The 25,817-nt window shown below is 46.6% G+C and overlaps 2 protein-coding genes across 3 annotated transcripts in view; one reads left to right on the forward strand and one right to left on the reverse strand.

The window, feature by feature from the left end:
- Window positions 1–25,817, forward strand: part of ccdc88c (coiled-coil domain containing 88C) — a 62,811-nt gene that overhangs the window by 25,193 nt on the left and 11,801 nt on the right. The window contains exons 8-21 of the mRNA XM_080871120.1: window positions 9–157; window positions 668–749; window positions 1,680–1,838; window positions 2,853–2,999; window positions 3,498–3,642; window positions 3,726–3,907; window positions 4,478–4,615; window positions 4,694–4,978; window positions 5,051–5,848; window positions 7,802–7,929; window positions 8,007–8,148; window positions 8,228–8,365; window positions 8,540–8,701; window positions 8,781–9,058. Of these exons, the coding sequence (XP_080727246.1) occupies window positions 9–157; window positions 668–749; window positions 1,680–1,838; window positions 2,853–2,999; window positions 3,498–3,642; window positions 3,726–3,907; window positions 4,478–4,615; window positions 4,694–4,978; window positions 5,051–5,848; window positions 7,802–7,929; window positions 8,007–8,148; window positions 8,228–8,365; window positions 8,540–8,701; window positions 8,781–9,058 (2,933 nt within the window). The remainder of the gene's footprint in view (window positions 1–8; window positions 158–667; window positions 750–1,679; window positions 1,839–2,852; window positions 3,000–3,497; window positions 3,643–3,725; window positions 3,908–4,477; window positions 4,616–4,693; window positions 4,979–5,050; window positions 5,849–7,801; window positions 7,930–8,006; window positions 8,149–8,227; window positions 8,366–8,539; window positions 8,702–8,780; window positions 9,059–25,817) is intronic.
- On the reverse strand, window positions 10,639–18,465 carry LOC308388980 (endonuclease domain-containing 1 protein-like). Of its 2 annotated transcripts, none has more exons than XM_080870063.1 (6): window positions 18,216–18,465; window positions 12,481–12,591; window positions 12,312–12,397; window positions 12,071–12,179; window positions 11,610–11,802; window positions 10,639–11,333 (listed from the first exon to the last, which is right to left on the reverse strand). In XM_080870063.1, exons 2-6 carry the CDS (start codon window positions 12,553–12,555, stop codon window positions 10,903–10,905), a joined length of 894 nt encoding a protein of 297 aa, XP_080726189.1. In that variant the 5' UTR covers window positions 12,556–12,591; window positions 18,216–18,465; the 3' UTR covers window positions 10,639–10,902. The 2 variants fall into 2 exon arrangements, with proteins under 2 accessions (XP_080726189.1, XP_080726188.1); XM_080870062.1 differs by having other exon boundaries at window positions 17,625–18,465.

The following is a 25,817-nucleotide window of genomic DNA, read 5'->3' on the forward strand; positions in this document are numbered from 1 at the left end:
TGGGCACGATCGGCCCAGAGCACGGGCGGAGCTCCGTGGGGGCGGGAGTGAATAATGGCGGCTCGGCCGGGGCGGCGCTTTCCAAGGAAGAGAAGCAACATCTGTCCGTGGAGCTCGCCGACACCAAAGCCAAGCTCCGCAGATACAGACAGGAGCTGTGAGTCTCCGCCTTCAAACACGCCCGTCCAATAAAGTCTGACGAGCCCGAGCTGTAATGTTTACCTCAAACTAACGCTAACGAGGCTCCAGCACATCTCACAGGCCGTGTGTACACGACCACGCCGCTGTAATCACAGGGCGGAGACACGTGACTGGAGGTTAACAGCAGGCACGCCTGCGTTACTCACTGACCCAGGCAGCTCTCTGCTGAACACACTCACACGTTTTTGTTTTTTTTTTTTACATGAAGGTCAGAGCGCCGATGGTGTTTCCATAACGACGCTGACAGGACGTGTGTGTTTAACTGGTGACCGACAGGAAACAGTTTAGAGACAAACGGAGCCACGAAATCTAACACACGACCTCGACCACGTTAACCACTGAAATAGCAGGGTGCTCTCAGAGCGAGCGTGCTGCTGGCGTCAGATAACTAACGGTGCGTGCGTGTGTGTGTGTGTGTGTGTGCGTGCGTGCGTGTGTCTGTGTGTGTGTGTGTGTCTGTGTGCAGGGAGGAGAAGACGGAGCAGCTGATGGATTCGAGGCATGAAGCTGAGCGTTTGGATCAGGAGCTGCAGAGACTAAAACAGGAGGTGAGAAACAGGACGAGTCACACATCACTGACGCGCTGAGCCACAGTAGGCGGTCATGTGTCCGTGAGGAGCGTTTCTGTGGAAGCTCGTTTTCCTGCGTCCCGGTGTGAGTCGTGCTCAGCTTTTGGGAGAATCCTCGTCTGCAGGGGATGCTTCCTAAAAGGAAGCAAAAACAGAGCCTGTAATTATTTAAAGATGGTCCACAGAGAGCATCCAATGTTCAACCTGAGCATTTCTTATCTGCTCACTTTGGATCTGCCATGAAGTTGTTCCAGGAGCAACAGAAAGATGGAGAAGTCGGAGCTGTGGAAACATCTGACGGCTGATGAGGCGAAGGTGTTCGGGGTGGAGCTCTGTGGCGGCCTGTGAGGGCGGACGGTGACTGAATACAGGCTGGAAACATCTGGAGCAGCTGGAACCGCTCCTCAGCAGGAACGACGCTGCATCAGGTTGAGGATGAGCCCATATTCTACATAAAAGGATCGATCAGTTTGACCTTTGACCTGCTCTCTGTGGGCTGTGATTGGAGGACGGCTCTGTCCAGCTGAACATGGTTTGCACGATGGATTATTTCTAACACGGTCCTCTCACAGAGCTGGGATTAGACTCACATGTAATCTGATGGAGGGTCATCCCCCTCTGCAGTGGTCTCAGTCACTTTGTCCCAGTTTGATGAACTGGTTTTGAGCACGCAGCAGAGATTAATAAGTGTACAACAGGATGACGTGTAATCCTGCACGGCTTCAGCATTTAAATTACCAACAGATTACAGAGCATCAGGAGATCAGAGCGTTTGTATAGAAGAAGTTTAAGCAGGCTGCTGCTCTGGGTTCGTACAGAGTGGTTGGATGGTGGCGGCGCTTTTATCGTGAGGTTTGGATTAATAACAGGAAGGAAGTGACGATAACGTGTTCCTGTTTTATTTTTCAGAACCAGTCTCTGTCCGTCGAGGCGCGCTCCGCCCGGGTGTACCGGGACGAGGTGGACTCCATGCGGGAACGAGCCGCTCGCGTCGACCGCCTGGAGACCGAACTGAGCAGATGCAAAGAGAAGCTCAATGACGTTCACTTCTACAAAACCCGAGTGGAGGTAAAACCAGAGCGTCTCACCACAGAGCAGCCTCCACATTAAAGCCACCGACAAACACCACCATCACCTCCGCACGCCGCCTGAAACAGGAAGCTGTGGGTCCTCTGGCGTCCGCTTCAGGCTGGCTCCAAAAGGGAGTCAAATACAGGGCTAGTCTAAGGAGCTTGGAAAGAAAAGCGTCTGGACTTCAAGTTGCTTGAAGATGTTTCACCTCTGATCCGAGAAGCTTCTTCAGTTCTAAGGTCAAATGCTGGAGAGTCCCAGACCCACACCCGCTTTCACACCTTGGCTCATGTGATTAGAGGATCATCAGGGGTCCTTTGTCCCTCTGTGGAGGGGAAACTCCCACTGGGTTTAAATCTGGGACTCTCCACCATTTGACCTTAGAACTGAAGAAGCTTCTTGGATGAGAGCAACTTGAAGTCCAGACGCTTTTCTTTCCAAGCTCCTTAGACTACGATGACCTGGATGACTGAGAACCTTCACAGACAAATACCTGGCTATTCCCATCTTCTGCATACAGTCTGTGTAAGGAGCGACAATTGAACGCTGTAAACAGATGAGCATAAGAACAACAGTGTGTGCAGACCGGGTGGTGCTCCGGGTGGTGTTCAGCTGGGACACCTGGGTCCTGCTTTCATGTTTGATCCCCTCCCTAACCACAGACCTGCACACGCCTCCGTGGCGGCGCCCTCTGTCAGGCGGTTAATGCCTGACTGAGAGTGATGTACACAGACCTCACCGCACAGCTTCCAGGACACCTGCAGAGGTGTGTGGCATCCACACCACCTCCACTCGGGGGAGGGGCCTGGTGATGTCAGGTGGTTTTAATGTCGTTGCTGACAGAAAAAAAAAGACAAAGGGGTGAACGATTATTTTCATGGTTTTAATATTTTCATGTTTCTGTTTATGTCCTCACACCGCACACATTTCTGCACTTAATCTGACCGTGTGTGTGTGTGTGCGTGCGTGTGTGTGTGTGCGTGCGTGTGTGTGCTTGCGTGCGTGCTCCAGGAGCTCCGCGAAGACAACCTGACCCTGCTGGAGACGAAGGTTTTGTTGGAGGAGCAGCTGTCGGCCTCACGGGGGCGCTGTGACAAACTGCACACGCTGGAGAAAGACAACCTGCTACTGCGGGCGAAGATCCACGACCTGGAGATGGTACGACCCAGACCCACGCCGTCACATGGTTCACACAGTGACCGCGCCAGATGTTTCCAGATGTTCTTGACACAAAGCTTTCTCTCTGTGACGAGATGGTGGCTGGGTGGTGTGTGACGTATATTAACACACGTAGGATGAGAGCACCTCCCCTTACTGTCAGGGTCAGCCTCTGAAGTTCTCATCATCATCGTTTACGATCACGCCCCCTTTACCTGTAAAAAATCCCTACTTCCTGTGACAAACGGTCACATGGCATCAGCGTGCTCAGGTGATAAACAAACTATAATAAAATGCAGTGTAACAGCACACACGTCTGTGATGGGCTGGCCACCTGCCCAGTCTATACACCGCCCCTCCCCCTGTGACCTCTGGGATAGGCTCCGCCCCCTGGGACCCTGAAAAGCATAAACAATTAATAGAGTGGGCAGAAACCAGAAGAACGCTGGTCTCTGTAAAAATCATCATCCACCTGTCTGTCCCTCCACCTGTCTGCAGGAGCGGGACAGCGAGCGGCGACGGCTGGAGGAGCTGGTGGAGGAGAACATGCTGCTGGAGATCGGACAGAAGCAGAGCATGAACGAGTCGGCTCACCTGGGCTGGGAGCTGGAGCAGCTCACCAAGAACCACGACAATACCGAGAGTGAGCCTCCACCTGTCTGTCCTCAGCCTGTCTGTCCTCCACCCGTCTGTACACTGGTAACCGGCTCTCTTCTCTCCGCCCAGCCCGTAAGTCTCTGGTCGACGAGCTGAACGAGTGCGTCTCCAGCCGCATGCTGAAGCTGGAGAAGGAGAACCGGGAGCTGCAGGCGTCCATAGAGAGGCTGAAGGAGGAGAACCACCTCCTGCAGGAGAAGCAGCTCCACACGCAGGAGCTGGACCGGGAGAACCAGAGTCTCAGCAACAAGGTGGGACTCACAGTCACTCCTGCTGTTCACTGGCTCGAGGCGCTGCTGTGGGGATTCTGTTTTTTAATTAAAGTTTAATAAACTTTGATTTCTGCCATCTGAGCGGTGATTTGATTTTACAGTAACAGTGATGCATCGCGTCTCAGTCCTGCAGGCGTGCAGCGTTTAGTCTAGATGCTGATATGAGACACATACATGTAACTTTTACTGATTGATAACACAGCTGATCAATAAAGAAACATGGATCTCATCGGTTAAGGTTTACAGTAAAACTCATACACACAAGCCGTTGTCTCCACCTGACTCCAGGTGCACCAGTCGTGCACGCAAACATGAACATCACTCAGTAAACCTTCATTCGTCCAGTATTTGTGTTTCCGTCTGTGCTGCAGGGGAACTTTCAGAGAGTAAACATGACGACGTGAAACCCTGATAACAAACTCGTCTCGTCTTTTAACGGCACAGTTTTAACTGTTTTTGTCCAGTTTTAACGTCCTGCAGCATCATTCAAGCTCAGTGAGCTTTGAAACACTCCCCTGTCTCTAAAAGCAACACCTGTGTTTGTTTCAGCTGGAGCGTCTGCAGGGTTTACTGGACCAGGAGAAAATAACCAATCAGGACATGGAGGCTCTGGGGGAGGAGCTACTGAAGGAGAAACAGAGTCTGGAGCGCGACATGCACGCTCTGAAGGCGGAGAAGGACCGGCAGGTGTGTGGCACGCTCAGGTAACATCTCCTTCACTGTCAGTCGCAGAGGAGACCGGCTGACTTCTGTTTGTCCAATCAGATCTCAGAGCTGGAGAGCGAGAAGCAGCACCTGTCGGAGGCAGTGGCGTCCCTTCAGGAGCGCGCTCAGTCTAACAGCGTGGCGAGGGTCCGCGAGGTGGAATCAGAGAACCGCCTGCTGCACCAGAGCATCACCGACACCAGCTCCCGATTGGCCAGCCTGGAAACACAGCTCAAAGTATCCAATGAGGAGGCAGAGAGGCTGAGGGAGCGGGCGGGGCGGTGTGAGGAGGCGGAGCGAGAGGTGGCGCGGCTGGAGAGGAGCCGGGAGGCGCTCAGCAGAGAGGTACGTAAACGCTTCCTCCTCTCTGACGAGTCTCACTGCAGCATAAGTGTAACGTGCCCGTGTCGCCTCCAGGTGGCGTCTCTGCGGGCGTGCAGCGAGCGCTCCGAGGCTCTGGAGAAACAGGTGACCTCCTTGGAGCAGGAGGTGCACAGGCTGAAGCGGGAGGCAGAGGAGAGCCAGCGGGAGCTGCAGCGGCTGACGAAGCAGGAGGCTGAAAACGGACTGCTGTCCAAGGAGAACCTGGAGCTCCGCTGCTCCCTGGAGAGCCTGCGCTCCTCATCCACCCGCCTCACCACTGTGCAAGAGGAGCTCCAGGAGGCGCAGAGGGAGATGCAGGAGCTGCAGAGGAGGCTGGATCAAGCTGGGGAGGAGGCGCAGGGAGAGAGGAAGAGAGTGGAGAGGCTGGAGGTGAACCTGACAGCTCTGAACCAGGAGAAGCATCACATAGAGGAGGAGATGGAGAAGAGCAAAGAGGACAGGGTGGAGGAAGAGAGGAGGCGGCAGGAGGCAGAAAGCAGAGAGGAGGACCTGAAGAGGGAGGTGGAGGAGCTGAAGGAGGAGCGGAGGAGGCGAGTGGAAGGAGACGAGGAGAGGAAGAAGCTCCAGCTGGACCTGGAGCAGTCGGAGAAGGGCCGGAAGCAGCTGGAGAAGGAGAGCTGGAGGATGAGGACGCTCCTGGAGGGGAAGGAGACGGAGCTGGAGGAGAAAACCAGGAGGCTCACCGAGGTCACGAAGGAGGGAGGAGCTCTCAAAAAGGAGGTGGAGCGAATGAAGGAGGCGGCGGTGAAAGCAAAGGAGGTGGAGCGAGAGAACAAGGAGCTTCAGAAACAAGCGACGATCGACAAGAGGACGCTGGCCACGCTCAGAGAGGTGAGAGAAGGGGCAGGGGGAGGAGCTTCGTTTAAGCAGGTGTCCGTGGCGCCGCTGGGCGGGTTATTTAGATTCTAGTTCAGAGTTTGGATCTGAGCAGGTGAGCTGTAGAAGCGTCACTCGTGGGTCTGTGTCGGTCTCCTCGTTGCTGCTGACGCCTGTGAGACCGCGAGGCTGCCATCAGAGCGCACACGCTCCGAGTAACTACTTTTAAATCCCGGGAGAATTGCAGCTGCATAAGCTGTCGCAGGAATGTTTTTGCATGTGAGACCGGAGGAGCCGCACTTCCATAACATGCATTCAGCTCGTCCTTTGCAGAAGGGACGTAAAAAACGTCATAATCCAGAAACACGCTTTGCAGATCCGATCAGCTGTTCATTGCACTTCCTACTATGGCATGTCAGGAAGTGACGTCATTTTTTTCTTGTGGGAAACATAGTTTTTCCTACAGGGCCTTTCAGAGGAGCGTGTTTGACTTGAACTTAAACTGCACTGTTTAAGTTTGAGTTTCTCCTGAAGTTTATAAAAGTGAGTGTAGCTCAAAAATAAAACTACAGAGACACTCAGTCAGTTTGCTGTTTGGAAATATGTGTAAAAACAAGTCAAGTCAAGTTTATTTATAAAGCACATTTAAAAACAACCAAGGCTGACCAAAGTGCTGTACAATAAAATACAAATATAAAATACAATAAAACGCAAGTACATAAAACACCTCACAACAAAGGTGAGGGTATATAGTTACTACGGCTTAATGCATGCATGTTATTAAAACTTGTATTGATGTGTAGCAGCTTGAAAGATGGAACGACAGCAGGTAAAAATATGAAGGTCAGCTCTGGTGGACTTGGTTCTGTGGTGGGCTTTAAAGGGTTCATCAGTTTCTTTGCTCTCAGAACTGCAAAAAAAGCAGTAAAATGAAAACAATGTATCAAAATCTGAATCTCAATCAAAGACGAGGCGCTCGGTCAGCTTTACCGACATATACACCAGAAGGCCAGCAGGGGGCGCTGCACTGCTAGGTACTGAACACTGGGGTGTTCTTTACAGCATCAGCGTGGAAGGTTCCTGTGAGCGCCACATCGAGTCCTGAACAACCAATCAGCAAGTCTGAAAACGCACATATTACAGACTGTAACTTGCGTCAGCTGTTCATTCTCGGCTCTTTGGAAACCTGCAGAGTGGGGCGGGGCAGTGTGGCCAAACGATGTAACTCACCATGTAACTGATGCGAGACTAAATACTTTACAACTCAACTTTATTAGTGCAAAAAAATCATCAGTTTATTTCCACTTGAACAAGCAGCTGTGTTTTATCTGCATTAAAGCTACAAACATGTGACAGAGCAAATGCACCTGTGTGAAACCTCCTCCACACTCTGAGTGGGCATCATATCCTAAACGATGCGTCTCTGCGTTAGTTCGTTACCCCCAGCGTTGGCTAAGGCCTGCAGCTATTTAAAGCCGACTGTTTGTTGAGTCAGCTTGTCAGCTTGAAGCCTCTTCGTTGACAGCTGTGTTGTACTCGAAGCGCTTCTGCTTCAGATGATGAAATAGGTTTGTGGTGTTTCCTCCCTTCACCACGATGGCCCACTGGTATGTTCTACAAAACATTGTGCTTTGGTGGCTTTCTGACGAAAACCAAACCAGTTCCACATCACTGCGGTTGCTCCACTTTTACAAACCAGTTCTGGTTCGTCTGTTTGCCTTCTCGTTCTCCACCGCCGTGCTTTTTTACGCCATGTTTGTATGAAAACAAAGGCACCGCACATGCGTGTTTTACCCATGTTCTATCGCAATGTTTCATTTTCTTATCGTTGCCTAAAATTACACCGGTGTTACCGTGAAAGGTATAATATGTCCCAGCTGTACTGCAGACGCTCGGCGACGTCGGCCGCTCTGAGCCTGATGCCGAGCGCCCGTGACCTTCAGCGGTGTTTGTGTTGCGGTTTTGCAGGAGCTGGTGTCGGAGAAGCTGAGCGTTCAGCAGCAGAAGGTCGAGCTGGAGCGACTGAACGAAGAGCTGGAGAAGATCGGACTGAACCGGGAGAAGCTGCTGCAGCAGGAGCACACGCTGGAGGACAGGTACGACCCTGCGACCTCACCTGTTCACTTTAAAGCGGATCTCTGACGAGGGACTCATGGATGTGTTTGAATGTCAGCAGGTACAGGCTGCTGGAGTCTCGGCTGGAGGAAACCGTCCAGCAGACCATGAAGGTCAAGGAGGAGAAAATCTCCAGCCTGGAAAAGAAGCTGGAAGAAAGCGGCGCCCTCAACAAGACGCTTCACGCGGAGCTGGAAGCTGTGAGGAAACGCGCCCTCGCCTTCGCCTCTGTAAAGTTGAAGCTGTGCGACAGTCTGACATTTTTCTTTCCCGCTGCAGGCTCGTCAAACGGCGTCCGCCTCACATCAGCAGCACGAGGAAGTAAACCACAACTCCCAGCAGCACCCGGCGGCTGACCGCAGCGCCACGGCCGAACTGCTGCGAATCAAAGATCACCTGATCGACGTGGAGAAGAACGTGAGCCGCTGTTTCTGATCATCATCATTAATAATGATGTTATCACTGTTAATGATTATAGCAGCACAGGAACGTTTCCTGTTCAGCACCTCAGAAATGTTCTCACACGTGAAAAACGCTAATTTGATGGATGAGTTTGTGTGACTGCTGTGAAACTGTGTTTGTTTGGTCCAGAACGCCTCCCTGCAGACGGAGAGCAGTCTGCTGAAGGAGCAGCTGAAGCAGCTGGAGAACCAGAACACTTCCCTCAACAACCAGATGGCGGCGCTGCAGCGGCACACCACCACGCTGCAGGAGCAGAACTCGGCATTGCACACGCAGACGGCGAAGCTGCAGGCACGCTCACGCACGTGTAACTTCGACCCAGTTTACACTCAGGCCATCGCGCTCACGCTTCATCTCTTTGTCCTCTCAGGTGGAGAACTCCACCCTCTCCTCTCAGAGCGCCTCTCTTATGGCCCAGAATGCCGTGCTGCAAGGCCAGGTGACTGCCCTGGAGACGGAGGTGGAGTCGTGGCAGCGGCAGCGCGAGGAGGCGTGGCGAGCCAGAGAGGGCGTGCTCAGCGATCACGAGCGCCTGCTGAGCGTTCACGAGAGGCAGGCTCACGAGTACGAGCAGCTGATCAGTCAGCACGCAGCGCTGAAGGGCAAACAGAGGGCGCTGGAGAGCGAGCACAGGACGCTGCACGGCAAGTAAGTGGACGCGTCGGCGTGAAGCGCTGGAATGATTCAGGTAACAGGAAGCAGCACAGGTGGGAGAAAGGGTGCCGAGTGTAACCATGGAAACGGCTCCTGATCGCTCCTGAGCCGCAAGTTTCCTTTTAGCTGATCTACCCATCCGTGTCACTTCCTGTCTGTGTCACTTGTTCTGTCAGCTTCACCTTTGACCCCTTAAATCAGGCTAATACCTGCGAGGTGTGCATGAATTTGAACCACTCTCAGAGAGACGCTTCGAGACAGCCGACCTTTGACCCAATGACACTTCCTCCTTTCACAGTTAAATAGAGGTTTGCTCTGAAACTGCAGCTGCAGTCACGATGGCGATGAAGAGCAGAGGGTCTGATGAGCATGGAGCGTCGCTGCTCGCTCTGCTGCTCGCTCTGCTGCTCGCTCTCTGGGGTTACATGTGTTTGTTCCAGCTGAGAAACATCAGGCGTCGGCACTCTGAGGTCAGAGCCTCCATCGGCTCAGTGAAGTTTAGGGATGAGTATCGAAAACCGGTTCTTGTTGAGAACCGGTTCCCACTGTTTCAATTCCTTGGAATTGTTTGCCATTTTTGCAAACGATTCCCTTATCGATTCCAGTCGCCCCGAATGACGTCACCACGTTGCAGAGCATCATTTACCTGGCAGGAAACACGGCGCCTAAGCGGCTCAAACGCTCAAAACTTTGGTTATACTTTACGAGAACGGATGACAGCAGGGCAACTTGCAATACTTGCAAAGTAGATATTTCATTTAAGGGAGGAAACACTACGAATATGCAAAAGCATTTGCTCACAAAACACGCGATGACCTTAAATGAATGTCGTGTTTTTAATTCCGCTCCGGACTCGTGAATCTCAACCCAGCAGCAGCGGTAACATTTGCACGTCCTCTCCCGTTAATGCGGCAGGTAAATAATCAACTAACAGTGCATATTATGTTAGCGCGATCTGCCTTATTACAAAACCTGCCATTACTGTGCATTTAGGTGACCATGATGAGAGAGACAGACAGAGTCTGGCTCAGATGCTGGCAGCTCTCGCTGCAGTCTACCGGTAGCGTCTCCTTTCAGGCCAGGATAGACGAATGTCAGCGAGCAGTGACTAAGTTTGTGGTCAAAGCCTTGCACCCATTTGCCACAGCAGATGATTTTCAGTAAGTGAATGTGTTTAATTGTAGGCAGGGACATTACTGGATATTCTTGTGTAATTGCTACAGAAGAATTTCTGTTATACTTTGTTATTGCTACAGAAGAATATTTATTTTATTATTTTACATTTACAATTTTTTTTCCTGGGGACCCTGTGACACCCCATTGAAGAGCCGTAGGCTGTGGATCTCTTAAGATCTCACTGTTGGGTTTGTAAGGCCATGTTACTCCTAAATTTCTATCTTGTTCAAAGAGAAGATATAAAAGATATAAAACAAAGTTCTAAGCTAATCGACCTTAGTGTTCTCCTTTTTTAAAGAGAATCGATAAAGAATCGAATCGTTAAACAGAATCGAAAATGGAATCTGAATCGTGAAAATCTTATCAATACCCATCCCTAGTGAAGTTTGTCACACTTGCTGATTTTGACTGAACACACCAACACGCGACACTGAGCATTTCATCAGATTTTAATAAGCAACAAGCTGCAGTGAAGCTGCTCTCAGAGTAAAGCCGCCTGTAAGCATGACAGCATGTGTTCACCTGCACCATAAACATGCTGACATTTGTGCGACACAGTTAAGATCACAGTAACTGTTTACATGAGTTCATGTGTGCAGTGCTGAGGAAAGGATGAGCTGCGTTACTCTGCAGAGATCAGTGATCTCGTGAGTATTTCTGGATTATATGTCACAAGGATTTCCTGCTGCTGCAGACGCACCTGCAGCCTGCTCCACATAGCAGTCGTTGTGAAACAGCTGACCTGCAGCTGTTTGGTTGTGTTTTCCAAGAAAGGCTTGAAGCTGTGACAGGGTGCACTCGTAGATCTGGTTCTCAACATTCTTAGCTGTGGCACCTCCACTCTCATAAGACTGTGATGTCTTGTTATAGTAGCAGTGGGCGACCCACATGTAGTCAGGGATGTTGACACCTGGCTGGTTATCTCTTTTGATCCAGTTTCCTTTGGATGGAGTCGCACCGACCAGAACGTAGACGGAGTAATTTTTGGCCCAACCTTTGAGTTTGGCCTCATGTCGACTCCACCTTTTTTCATTCAGCTTTTGTTTTTGAGGAACTATGTTGGTCAGGGTGTAGGTGGCTTTGGAAGCATCATCTGTGGAAAATGATGTAGAGACAGAAGAAGGATGTGATTGGTGGGTGGATGAGAGCGTAGCAGGTTATGATAAAGTGCTGTGTAGAATACATTTCCCTCATAAACAGAACGTAATTATTTTTAAAGGTCTTGTGTTTAAAGTCTTCTTCTTTCCTGTGTTCTCTGGTTCATGTTCCTGGGACCGTGTTCTGTCTCCCACATGTGAGAACACGCGTGTACATCTTACTGTGCATAAGACACACGACAAACCCCTCAGAACAGCTCGACCTCTCTTACCTGCATGATGTGAGCTGGGATTCAGGTGACCTCGATTGTATTGATCCTTGTATTGTTTTGTAAGTTGTTTGTAGTCGTCATCTGTTGCCTGCCTCGTTCCTATGTCCTTAGGGTCTATAGGGTCTAGTGTACGATGTTTGTAAATCAGTGAATCCTGTGTCATCATCTCCTTTTCAAACTTCTTATTTACCAGCTAAAGGTAGAAGATTGACATGAAGTGATGTAAACATGTTATAGGTCAGCTGATCTACATGCACACAGTACTTTGTTTACATTAAAACGACTCATTCTGGTGTATTACTGTAATATTAAATACACAAAGTTCTCAAATGCCATCACTTTTTACAGTCTTCACTGAAATGTTAAATGTGTGATGCAGCTTTAGCATCTGTCAGGAAGTCTGGGATCAGCTGTCTGTGGAAGAAACCTGAGTGGGTCTCATTTACAAAGCTGTCGTATACCTGAGGCTCCACCATCCAGTCTGTTTCTGAACTTTTTCCATCCTCAACTACATAAGCAGAGTAGACGGGAATGCGGTTGGTGGTGTCGTACAGGGTGGCAAAGTAGTATCTGGTGGTTCACAGAGTCAATTAGAAAGACTGAATCTTAAAAGTAAAGTTCACAATAGTAACGACAGATCATCAAGTCCAGCTCTGCAGTTTAACAGAATAAAAAAATACTTTTATTTAATATGATCATTACCTGTTATTAAACATCTGGCAGATGTGGACGTGATCATTGGGAGTCCACTCTGGCACATGCCCGTTGTAAAAGTATTGCATGCACGTCTACACAACAGAGCAGCAGAAACTAGGTTTAAACACACAGAGAAACCATCTTATCATCTTTATGAACGCACTGACACACAAACCTCAAAGTTTTCCACGACGTGTGCATTGACGGGAAAGACGAGAAGGAGGAAGCACACGGTCACCGAGCTCTGCATGCTGGATAAGTCTGAGATCCTCCGTGTGAGTAACACCTAACACAAGAAATGACCCGAGATTTTCATCACTGTGCTGGAAGGAGGCAGCTGCACGCAACGAAAGAGCCAGAATCTCACTAACGTCCCATCAATGCTCCAGAGCGCAAACATGATGAATATATTCTGTTTTAATTTACACGATGATTCAAATCAGAATATTCTAAAACTAAATGCACCCTTTAGAAAACACAATGTTCTCATTCTCCTCTGATTCAGGCGGAAAGTTATCTGCTCTGAATAAGCTGTTATTAGGGCAGGGCAATATGGCCAAAAGTTTTATCATGATCTATATTTGAAAATTTGCGATAATGATATAACTGACGATATAACTGACTAACTTTATTAGTGCAAAAAAAACCATCAATGTATTTTCACGGTGATAAAGGGCAAACAACAAAAACCAACAAAACAAACAGACAAAAATCCATCTATCAATCACCTGGATCACCTGTTGAAAGAAAAAAGAGAAAACAAGCAAAAAAAAGAGCAACATAATAAACAACATCACAATGATCTATGTGAATATAACAGTAAATACTAAATATTAAACATTATTGTGCAGCACGTAAGATCGACAGCGCACAGTGTGCTTTGAGGTAGGAGCCAAAAAGGGTGTAGTTTGTGTGTGTGAGCACCCGTGTGCACACCTGTGAGCATGAACGCGCTTGTTTTTAAAAGGTTCCTTCATGTAATGATCTGCTAGAGGGTGTGGGGGGGCCACATCCCCGTCCTCCCCAGGTCTAGGTACCCTAGGACCCAGGTGGTGTTACCCTTTTCCCTGGGGTGGAGAGAAGCAGACCGCCCCGGCTTGGCAGCAGCAGGGAGGCCCCAGATTCCAGACCCCAATCGGACGGCCAACTCCTCCTCCAGCCCCAGCCCCCCCCCCGCTCCAACAGGCAGCTGAGAACAGGGGGTGTGTGAAGACTCCAAACCTCCTATCAAGGCCAAGTTTCACAATGAGCTCACCCGAAACCCTGGCTGATTGGGACCCACACCCAGTTTCACACCTTGGCTCAGGCGATTAGCGGATCATCAGGGGGTCCTTTTGTCCCTCTGTGGGGGGACCCTAGAACTGAAGAAGCTTCTCGGATGAGAGGTGAAATGTCTTCAAGTAACTTAAAGAAGTCCAGACGCTTTTCTTTGCAAGCTCCTTTGACTACGATGACCTGGATGACTGAGAGCCTTCACATACTTATTGCCATGCTGTGTTTAACACAACAGCGCAGTTGGTCAAATGGTTATTAATCAGCGAGACCCTCCAGGTCCTCCATCGCTCCATCAGTTAATGTAATTTTATATTCAGTGAAGGTCCAGAAGTCAGAGGTTACGCAGAAAATTGTGCTGTTTGCTTTGTAAAGTACAGCCAGGAAAAATCTGCTTTGATTCCAGATTTATGATTTTTATTCTGCTGCAGTCCTCACGTTACCTGTGGCAGGTTAAACGCCCACAGTCCTGGAAGCTAACAGCATCACTAACAGTAACTCTTCACTTTGATCGGCTCCTTCTGACTCGGTCTGAACTTAAGTCAAAGCTGCTGCCTCGGTGTGACTCGGAGTGTGGTGAAGAGCAGAGGAGGCTCACAGGTGGGGCTGGTGCTGTTCTCAGTCACATCTCTGAACCTGCTCCAGGGCCCACTAAACAGATGCAGTGCTCTGAATGCAGCTGTGATGCCCGAGTGTGAGGACAAGTGTCTGGACATTTGTACCCGACAGAAGCTCTTTAAGCATGCTGTAGTCCACCCGATTCTTAAAAAAAGAAATTCTGACTGTTATGACCTTTCAAACTATAGACCGATCTCTAAGCTTTCGTTCTTGTCCAAGATCCTGGAGAGACTAGTTCTCTCCCAGCTCCAGGCGTACTTGGACACGAACAATATTGCTGAGAAATTTCAATCTGCCTTTAAGCCATTGCATAGCACTGAAACAGCATTGGTTAGAGTTCTTAATGATATTCTTGTAATCACTGATACTGGACGCTCTATGGTCCAAGTTTTACTGGACCTCTCTTCGGCCTTTGATATGGTAGACCATAACATTTTATTACTAAGACTTGAGCACACTGTGGGTATTAGAGGCACTGCCCTCGACTGGTTTAAATCATACCTCGCTGATAGATCCTTATCAGTTCACTTAGGCACCTTCTCCTCTTCCTCCACTCCGGTCTGTTGTGGTGTGCCTCAAGGATCAGTTTTAGGCCCTATTCTCTTCTCATTGTATTTGCTCCCTCTAGGTGCAATCTTTGAAAAATACAATATCGCCTTCCACTGTTATGCCGATGACATACAGATTTATTTTGAACTTACTGACGACCTTGCTGTGTCCCTGCACTACTTTCAAGAATGCATGCGGGAGGTCAAAGAATGGTTCCTGAGTAATTCCCTCGTTTTAAATGATAAGAAGACTGAGATTGTGGTGTTCAACAGTAAAATCCCTCGTGCCCAACTCTGTGCTGCCCTGGGTTCCTTTGCTAGTTTTTCTTGTGACTATGTCAGTAACTTGGGTGTACTGCTGGATAGCTCGCTCAAACTCGATAAGCAAGTGTCTGCTGTAGTGAGATCTAGCTTCCACCAACTGCGCCTTATCTCTAAGGCTAGGCATTATATTCCGCATGAGGACCTGGAGAAGCTTATTCACGCTTTTGTGACCTCCAGGTTGGATTATTGTAACTCCTTGTACTATGGTCTTCCCTCTTCTCTTCTTCTTAGACTGCAAACAGTCCAAAATGCAGCAGCCCGCCTTTTAACAGGTACCAGGAAATTTTGCCAATTTTGCCACTCTGTCCTAGCTAGCCTGCATTGGCTGCCCATAAAGTACCGTATTCAATTTAAAATATTACTTCTTACTTTCAAAACTATTAATAAATTAGCGCCAAGTTATCTTAGTGAACTTCTCAAACCACATACTCCTGCTAGAACACTCAGATCTGCCACTCAACTACTTCTGACCCAACCCAGATCTCGACTGAAGTCTCGGGGTGACCGTGCGTTTGCTCTGGCTGCCCCGGTACTGTGGAACACCCTTCCTCTCGACCTCCGCATCTGATTCCATTGCACTGTTCAAATCACGATTAAAAACCCACTTATTCAATCTTGCCTTTCCCTCTAGTTAATATTTCTTTTATGATTTTATATCACGCACTTTTATGCTCATTTAAATTCTTGTTTGCTCTGTACCTGTTGCTTTCCTATGTATTAGTGACAGTTATCTGCTTGCATATTTAGTACTTGCTTTGGTCCTATTTCTATTATCCTCCTCCTATACTCTATTTTACTTGTTAAGCACCTTGGCATACCCTTGGTTTTAAGTGTGCTTTATAAATAAAGTTTATTATTATTATTATAAGCTCTCAGTGAGTTTGCTCAGGATCACAGTTTCATTGTTTTAATAAGCAGGTTCTCTTTAAGCCTGCAGAGTCCTGATTGTTGGACCTTGTGACAAATTAAAAGCCAAATTAAAAATGGCACCGATGACGGAGAGGCGTCCGCAGACTCGTGTATGACCAGTGTTGGGTAAGTTACTTTAAAATAGTAACTTAGTTACATTACTAGTTACTTCTCTCAAAAGTAACTCAGTTACTTCAAGTTACTCGTTACTTTCAAAGTAACTAGTTACTAGGGAAAGTAACTTTGGTTTTACTCAGAATTCTCTTGTTAATGTGTTGCTTCCATAACTTTGCCAGTCTTCTAGCTTGCTTACTTGCCACAAGTGCACTGTGCCACCTACCAATAGAAAGGAAAAGATAATGTGCATATTTCCACGAGAGAAATCCCACGCCTGGACCATCATTGACTGCTGCCATGATTCTAGCCTACGTCACAGCGTCATGTGCGCTTTTTACATCCAACACAAAAACTGCAGTCGTGGTGCTTTCGATTGTACTCAGAACTCGGAAATTCTGCCTTCTGAATAGGAAGATGTAGGCAACACCAGACTGCAGATGAGCTGCATACAGAGCTGGACTGGGACAGAAAATTGTCCCGGGCATTTTGACTAGAGACTGGCCCACCATTATAGGAAAAATCAGAAAGCCTTTGAATGAAAATAAACACTGTTGTGACAGTGATGTACACTGTTTTGATGGTATATATGCATCAATCTATCAATCGTTTGTTGTAAGATTCAGATAATTATTTTTTAAAAGCTAGACATTTTAAATGAGAATAAGAAAGAAAAGTATTTCTTTGTGCCCCCCTCTCCCTGTTAATGCCCTACATGCACCCCTGGCAACACTTTGCTAGACCCGCACCTGCACAGTTACCAGCTGTCAGCTACCTAAAAAAGGATCCTGGGGTTATTTGTCTCTCAGAAACAGTTCATAACTTCCCTTCAACTCATTCATGTCACCTAAAAGGTAAACCTGTTTCTCCATCACCTGTTCAGCTCTGATGATCCAGTAAGGACATCTCCTGGTTTCATCTTCATGTTTAACTCTCACCAGATAACCAAACCATATCATGACCAGCAGGTTTACAGCTGTGGCTCCAGCAAACATCAGCTGATACTAGAAATTAATATTAAATAAATTCTAACAACAGCTGATCAAGCTTAAACGCGCTGCTGTTGTTTAGCGCGACATCTGCTGGTTTCCTCTTTCTGGCGCAAAGTGGGTGATAAACAAACAAGAGAGAAAAGCCGATCAGCTGATCATTGATCAGTTTTCATGATTGAAGTAGAAACGGGAGAGGGATGGGAGCGAATGAGAGAAGAAGAGGCAGCTGTGCAGCAAAGACACAGAATAACTCCAGCTTTGTGCCTTTTTCATTGTAGCTGAATTACGGGACAAACTGTTCCTTTTCACCTCAATAAGAAACGCGTAATATTTTTCTCTGAATACCAGACGGGACGGTTGGCAACTCTAATAACTTATGAACAAAATAAAGTTCAACATCAGTAACATCATAGCACCACCCAGCTGTATAGAAACTCCGTCATGCTAGCTAGCACGCAGTACGAAAAAGTCAGAATAACGAAAATAAACTCCACCTAAACTTGGTTTATATCTGACTCAGACTGCAGGTCATAACTTCTTACCTGAAGTTCAGTTCACACTTGGACCGGCGGCCGCCTCGGGTCTCTCCTCCTCCTGCGTCCCCTTTCTCTCATCCACCTGCTGGCCTCCACCACTTGCTAATGTTACTGAATCTGTGGAAGCTCCGCGATAGCCAACACACGAAGTAACGAGTAACGACCCTATCGAAATCCCAGTAACGACTAACGCGTTCCTGATTTTGGCATAATAACTAGTTACCGTGCTCGTTACCACAATAATAACGTAGTTACTGTAACGCGTTACTTAATAACGCGTTAGTCCCAACACTGTGTATGACACACCTGATGTGACTGGTCAGAGGGAAATCTGCTCTGTGAAACGTCACGAACGATAATTGCTGTAGGCGCCGTGACGTCACGGACTGATTTCGGAGGCGTTCTTAAGGTTGGGGGCGGGGCTCTGACTGTGGTCGCTCATTGGCTAGCGGCGGACCCGCTGTTAGCCAATGAGCGCAGTCCTGATAAACCTTATTTCTGTCAAATAATACAATAAACATTTACGGAATTTGTATGGAAATGAGCGCGGAGTCGCGAGTTCTTCGGTCACGTGGTCAAAGTCAGAGTTCCACTCACTTTCGCTCTGGCGCATCATCCGGAAGCGGCTTACATCGTCGGTTTTTCCAGGCTTCTACGGCTGTGTCCCAATTAAGAGACTGCACGCTTGAAGTACGCATTTTAAGTGCGGTTACGTCACCGCCACGCAACGACGGCTGTCTCAATTCGAAGTGTGCTTCAAATGCATACTCCAAATGCGCCGTCGATTTCCCCAAATATCAAGCGTGGTCCGGTGCATGCTTCGTGGTCCCATATATCCCACAATTCATAGCGCGGCGGTGGGTGTGGATAATTTTGCCGCAAAATACGGCAGAAGGGAGCGGCTGAAGAGGGTTTTTTTTTTTTTCCAAACTGTATTGAAATCATAAAGCGAACAGTCAGTCATTCCAGTTCAGTTTGTACAGTAGACATACAAGGCAAATAAGAGTAACAATATACAGTACAATGAAATAAGAAGGATAAATAAATAAAGGATAAAAAAAAGAAGAAAGGGGGGAATGTGACAGACTTCATAACAACTTTGTACTTGAAAGTTGTGACAGCTCGTTCCTTAAACATTTCTGAACGAATTTCAATCAATGATAAACCTTTTTTATTGGAAGTTAATTTAAGAGAGTTTAAGTAATATTCAATTTCAATCAAAAACAAATTAAATGATGGGGTTGAGTTTTGCAATTTACATTTATATATATATATGGAATTTCCCTAATAAGATGGAGCGGCCGAAGAGTGAACTGTCAAAAGTACTGAATATGACGTCACTTATATATGTGCGAATGTGTAATAATTAAAGTCAGTGATATATCCACAAACAAACAAGCTGAAAGTCAGTGATATATCGATATATATATATATATATATATATATATATATATATATATATAGATTAGAGATACTGACCTAAATTACTGGATCGGATATCGGAGAAAAATAAAAAATGTAATCCGATCCATTAAATATCACAAAAGCACCTCACAAAACTTGTAACTCACCTCAGAACATTAGCACGTCGGAGCAGTATGCATCACGTGATAGAGCGGCTGTGGCATGCGGGACCTGTCGGTGGTCTGGATAGCATTTGGAGCTTCGCTAGCAACCCGGCATTTCATCTCCGACAAAGTTATCCCCGAGAGAAGTAAAGCAAGTGTGTAAGTCCATCTCTGAATGTTTGTAAAGCATTCCTGCGTTAAGCTTAACAAACGATATATGGAGCGACTGCCTCTTCTTGCTGCTACTTCAATCATGAAACTGCTTAATGATCAGCTGATCGGCTTTTCTGTAGCGAGTCCGTGTCTCTTGTTTGCTTTTGGCCCACTTTGCACCAGAAAGAGGAAACCACGTTTAAGCTTGATCATCTGTTGTTAGAATGTATTTAATATTACTTTCTACTCGAGGATCTTTTTCTACGTAGCTGACGGCTGGTAACTGTGCAGGGGCGGATCTAGCAAAGTTTAGCCAGGGGGGCCAATAGGGCATTAACAGGGAAAAGGGGGCACAAAGACATACTTTTCTTTCTTATTCTTATTTAAAATGTCTAGCTTTTAATAAATAATTATCTGACACCCAAAGTTTTAATTTGATGTAAAATGAATAGAAGTCAATTACTGTATATAGTGACTATTAAGTCTAATATATATACCTTAGTAAGCTATAGTACTTTTTCCTTTGGGAAGGTACCATCTGTGCAGTCTGCAATTTTGTTGAAGAAAGATGTTGAATCTATTTAATATTTCTTGAAAAATAATTGATTTCTGTGCATTTTTTTCCACACTGCATCAAATTAAGGTTGATTACATCGATTAAGCATCATGAGGTGGAGCGTGAGGGGTGGTTCCCTATTTTTTATTTATTTATTTTTGTTGTTGCTGGGAGTTGGAACCCTATTAGTTAGGTTGCTTAATATATATGCTAAGTACTCTTTAAAATACCAGAATAGGGAGGATGGTGTAGGTTTGAGTTTATTAGATTGATCAGTATTGCTGAACTATGAAATTTTTTTTTTGCATACAGGTATAACAGAATAGCTTTAGTGTAGTTGTTGTTTTAAACTTGAGTATGAACTTATACAAAATGCAGCAAGATATTTTAAAAAACAGTTTTGTTGATTAAAACACACTATATCGGATTCATATCGGTATCGGCAGATATCCAAATTTATGATATCGGAATCGGTATCGGACATAAAAAAGTGGTATCGTGCCATCTCTAATATAGATATCTATATAGATATCGATATATATATATATAGATAGATAGATAGATATAGATATTAGGGGTGCAACGATACACAAAATTCACGGTTCGGTTCGATACTTTGGTGTCACGGTTCGATATTTTTTCGATACAAAAAAATGTTCATGCATTTTTAATTTGTCATTTATTAAAATTATAAATATATATTTTAACTCAAAAGTACAGTTTTTAAATTTAACCCTAACCCTTGTGCGTGTTTTTTATTTTGACAGCAAATGCGCACCGGCGGACCACTTATGTGCAGCCCTGGTTATTTAGCTCATCATATTGCAGCCACAGAAATTCTTTTGTCCATGAAACCATAAAGCTGCACTTTCTTTTTGCCTCATAGTCTGATTTGTCATAACTTCTCCGTTTTGTGGTAAGCTTTTCTTTGGCTGTCACTTCTTCACCCTGACCTGTCTTATTTGGCTCAGCAGAACTGAAATGCTTTTACACACTCACTCACATAAGCTCAGCGATTCTCTGCGCGATCAACCTCTCACATGTTTAAGCTTGCTGCGTCATGTTTGCATAGTAAGCTAACGATTAATAAGACGATGTCAGAGGAATTGGTGCACAAATTATCATCACTCACAGATCAGTGCTGTCGCTCTCTATACGCAGTTCGCACGATTGCAAAGTGAAAGCAAAAAAACAAGCGCAAATTCAAACGCGACTTCAATATGTCACATATTGACAGTGGCTCACCGATGCCAATGACATAATTACCCAGCTACATTTCCGAAAGAATGCAAAAGCATTGACATATATTTTTCCTACAATAGCCCGATGGGCAGGGCAGAGATAGATTTTGGTAGCCCGACTGAAAAAATCGCTAGCTCCGGGACGTCGGGCTAGCGATTTTGCGAGCCCTGTATCTGATTGAGGAATCACTCATCTTTGGAAAAGAGAGTTTATTACAGAGAAATGGCTCTTTCCAAAATAAAAGCTATACTATCCGCTTCTTCTGGGCTATATTCTCAGCAGCATAAGGAGAATCATGTGCTAACAGCTGTCTAAATGACTCGGCTAAAGTTAGTAGCATGCTTGCTTTTTTTTGTCTGCTTCCACTTGTCTTTGCACTAGGATGATGTCGGCGTAAATGTGCAGTCATATTCGTTGTGTTCCCGCTAGTGCTTTCAGGTTAATCTCGTTGAAATGACCTTAACGCCACAATACGGCAAATCTCCGTTAACGAGCTACCGCCGATCACTCCGTGCATGGGGCTAGACGGCCAACACGTTAACGAGCTAACTGCGCTAACACACTAGTTCACACCAATGTAATTGAGCATTGCGTGGCACATCCAACATACTGTTTTACTTTAGTCCATGACTCGCTTACCTTCAGGGTCATACGTCACATGAAAACCAAAATAATTCCAAACGCCAGATCTGAATGACGTTCAATTTGCCATGTTGCAAGGAGAGCTTAACTTCTGTCTCGCTAGCTTGCCCTGCGCTCTTCCTTCTGACTATGCTGTCTGTGTTGAGCGCTCAGTGGATCTGCGCTCGACAGTGCAGCCTAGGCGGAGTAGTCGAACACAGATTCACTGAGCGCTCAACACAGACAGCATCGTCAGAAGGAAAATTGATAAAATAAATTACAAATGTTGTATTGTTCGATACATATGCGTACCGAACCGAAAGCACTGTATCGAACGGTTCAATATCGATACGAATATCGTTGCACCCCTAATAGATAGATATATATATAACAACACCCAGCACGCCCCTGCGGGCGGTTTATCCTTCAAGCTCGGGTCCTCTACCAGAGGCCTGGGAGCTTGAGGGTCCTGCGCAGTATCTTAGCTGTTCCCAGGACTGCGCTCTTCTGGACAGAGATCTCCGATGTTGTTCCTGGGATCTGCTGGAGCCACTCGCCTAGCTTGGGAGTCACCGCACCTAGTGCTCCAATTACCACGGGGACAAATACGGGACCACCGTTACCTTCACCCTCCACATCCTCTCGAGCTCTTCTCTGAGCCCTTGGTATTTCTCCAGCTTCTCGTGTTCCTTCTTCCTGATATTGCTGTCATTCGGAACCGCTACATCGATCACTACGGCCGTCTTCTTCTGTTTGTCTACCACCACTATGTCCGGTTGGTTAGCCACCACCATTTTGTCCGTCTGTATCTGGAAGTCCCACAGGATCTTAGCTCGGTCATTCTCCACTACCCTTGGGGGCATCTCCCATTTTGACCCCGGGACTTCCAGGTTATACTCGGCACAGATGTTCCTGTACACTATGCCGGCCACTTGGTTATGGCGTTCCATGTATGCCTTGCCTGCTAGCATCTTGCACCCTGCTGTTATGTGGTGGATTGTCTCTGGGGCATCTTTACACAGCGTGCACCTGGGGTCTTGCCTGGTGTGATAGACCCCAGCCTCTATGGATCTTGTGCTCAGAGCTTGTTCTTGTGCTGCCATGATTAGTGCCTCTGTGCTGTCTTTCAGTTCAGCTTTGTCCAGCCACTGGTAGTAGGGCTGGGCGATATGACCCAAAATTCATATCTCGATATTTTTTAGCTGGATGGCGATATAAGATATATATCTCGATATTTTTTTTTAAGCCATAAAATGAGAACAAAAAGAGAGTTCTTAGTCAAAGCTGTGTCCCAGATGTCACACAGGCACTTTTATTAACATACAGCACAGATGTACATGAAAAATTACTCAAAATTAAATTATGAGCATTTATTAAATAATAATGCTCCATAAATAAAAGAAAACAATTTTGTTTTTGTGCTAAACAAAGAGCTCACAATTGTGCAGTCAAAATGTAAACTAAAAGACGCTGAGCGTAATAACAAAGACAGATTTCACAGCTGCTCTGTTCCCGAGTTTTACTGTGTGACTGATAGCCTGGAGTTTGAAATCCGCTTCATAACCACGTCTCTTACAGGTGCCATTTATGGTCCTTATACACACACAATACGGTAATATTACGTTGAAGCACAGTACGTATCACTCCGCGAAGCTCCTCGGTAGCCGTAATGCGCCGACAATCTATCAAGCGGTGCAGCTCCGTAGCTGACCAAAATCGTACTCAAACATTTTTGACAGATTGCTGAGCGCCGTGTACCACATAAAATCGGTTCGCGGCCATCAAGCACAACCAGAATTCATACATAAGGCGCGCTATCAACTTTTGAGAGAATGAAAGGATTTTAGGGTTAGCGCGGTTAGCTCGTTAGCACGTTGACGCCGTCCAGCCCCACGCATAGGGCGATGCGCAGTAACTCGTTAACGGAGATTTACCGTGTCCATCTTGTCGCTGCCTGCACGTGAAGTGATGGGGGAGGAGGGGGAGTTGTCTTCAGTGAAGGCGAGGCGGAGTAACGTTGCGTAGAGACAAAAGTGGACGAAAGAGAGGCAAACTTGCGGCTCCACAAGTATAATTATAACGTAACATAGACTATATCGATATAAAGGATATTGTCACATCTTATATCTCTTATAAAATTATATCGATATGTTTTAAAAACTCGATATATCGCCCAGCTCTAACTGGTAGGATTTCTGGATATCAGCCACCTCCTCTATCTGCCGGTGGTACATACCGTGCAGGGGCCTGTCCTTCCATGATGGTTCCTCGTCTCCCTCCTCTTTCTTGGGTTTCTGCTGCCTGAGGTATTCACTGAGCACTCGGTCAGTTGGGGCCATCTTCCCAATGTATTCTTGGATGTTCGTTGTCTCATCCTGGACTGTGGTGCTGACACTCACCAGTCCCCGGCCCCCTTCCTTGCGCTTAGCGTACAGCCTCAGGGTGCTGGACTTGGGGTGAAACCCTCCATGCATGGTAAGGAGCTTTCTTGTCTTTATGTCAGTGGCTTCTATCTCCTCCTTTGGCCAGCCTATTACCCCAGCAGGGTACCTGATCACGGGCAGGGCGTACGTGTTGATGGCCCGGATCTTGTTCTTACCATTCAGCTGACTCCTCAGGACTTGCCTGACCCTCTGCAGGTACTTGGTGGTTGCAGCTTTTCTAGCGGCCTCTTCATGGTTCCCATTCGCCTGCGGGATCCCCAGGTACTTGTAGCTGTCCTCTATGTCTGCAATGTTGCCTTCTGGTAGTTCAATCCCCTCAGTTCTGACTAACTTCAATATATATATATATATATATATATATATATATATATATATATATATATGTGTATATGTGTGTGTATATATATATATATATATATATATATGTGTATATACATATATATATGTGTATATACATATATATATATATATCAATCATAATAATCTGACAATACTATAATATTGGCCATATTATATTTACATTGCCACAGTGAGTTGACTTTAGTCTCATGAACAACATTAACTGATTGTTATTTACTAACTAATCTTAAATGACTGTTCAGCACAGAAATGAAGCCCAACAATCATGTTTTACAGTCCCGTGGTCTCAGCCTCAGATACTCAACTAAAGTGATGTCATGACAAAAATGAATGACCAACAAAACATTTTTCTCCTTCATTACACAAAGCTGTATGTACCGTTTCTCACTGTTAGTATCATGGTTGCTAGGCAACCTGAACAGCGCGACTATGCGTATACTGTCCCATTTCACAAGCCTCTCACTTCCGCACTTCTCGTACTTATAGTACGCACCGTACGTAGTACGCGTAGTGCGCGTACTTCAAGCGTGCAGTCTCTTAATTGGGACACAGCCTATGGCTTTAAAGTGGAAATCCGACCCGGAACTCCCGGTTTCCAACTTCCGCCTTCACACTTTATTCTGTTTCCGGTCTGTCCGCGTGTCTGCTCGCACTGAATCACGCGGACCGGGGACGTTGCCGCGCGCTGTTTGAAGTGTGAAGGCGGAAGTTGGAAACCGGGAGTTCCGGGTCGGATTTCCACTTTAAAGCCGCAGAAGCCTGGAAACACCGACGATGAAACTCCCGGTTTCCAACTTCCGCCTTCAGACTTCAAACAGCGCGCGGCAACGTCCCCGGTCCGCGTGATTCAGTGCGAGCAGACACGCGGACAGTTCGGAAACAGAATAAAGTTCCATTTACCTGCGTTTACACACCGTGTCAGTCACACCGCTGTTCGCTCTGAAGGCTTTGATGTGCAGGCAGTGTGACGCATTTACTCACCTGAGAGAACAGCTGGAACACAGCTGACTGCTGCTGGCTTCAGAACGGGAACTCTTATTCTTCCTGCTGAACTCTGCTTATATTTGCTCAACTTATCTATATATACCTTTCCAAAAATACCACTTTACAGCCCCACCCACCCCGCGATAAGCGCCCCCCATCGTCTGGTTCTGGACAAGAAACCAGAACAATGAAAGATGTGATACAGGCAGTGTTGGAATATTACTCACAAAGAGTAATCTATTACCACCACTGAAACCAGATGGTCTACTTG

The sequence above is a fragment of the Rhamphochromis sp. 'chilingali' genome (genome assembly GCF_963969265.1).
Source record: "Rhamphochromis sp. 'chilingali' genome assembly, chromosome: 21".
NCBI classification, from domain to species: Eukaryota; Metazoa; Chordata; class Actinopteri; order Cichliformes; family Cichlidae; genus Rhamphochromis; species Rhamphochromis sp. 'chilingali'.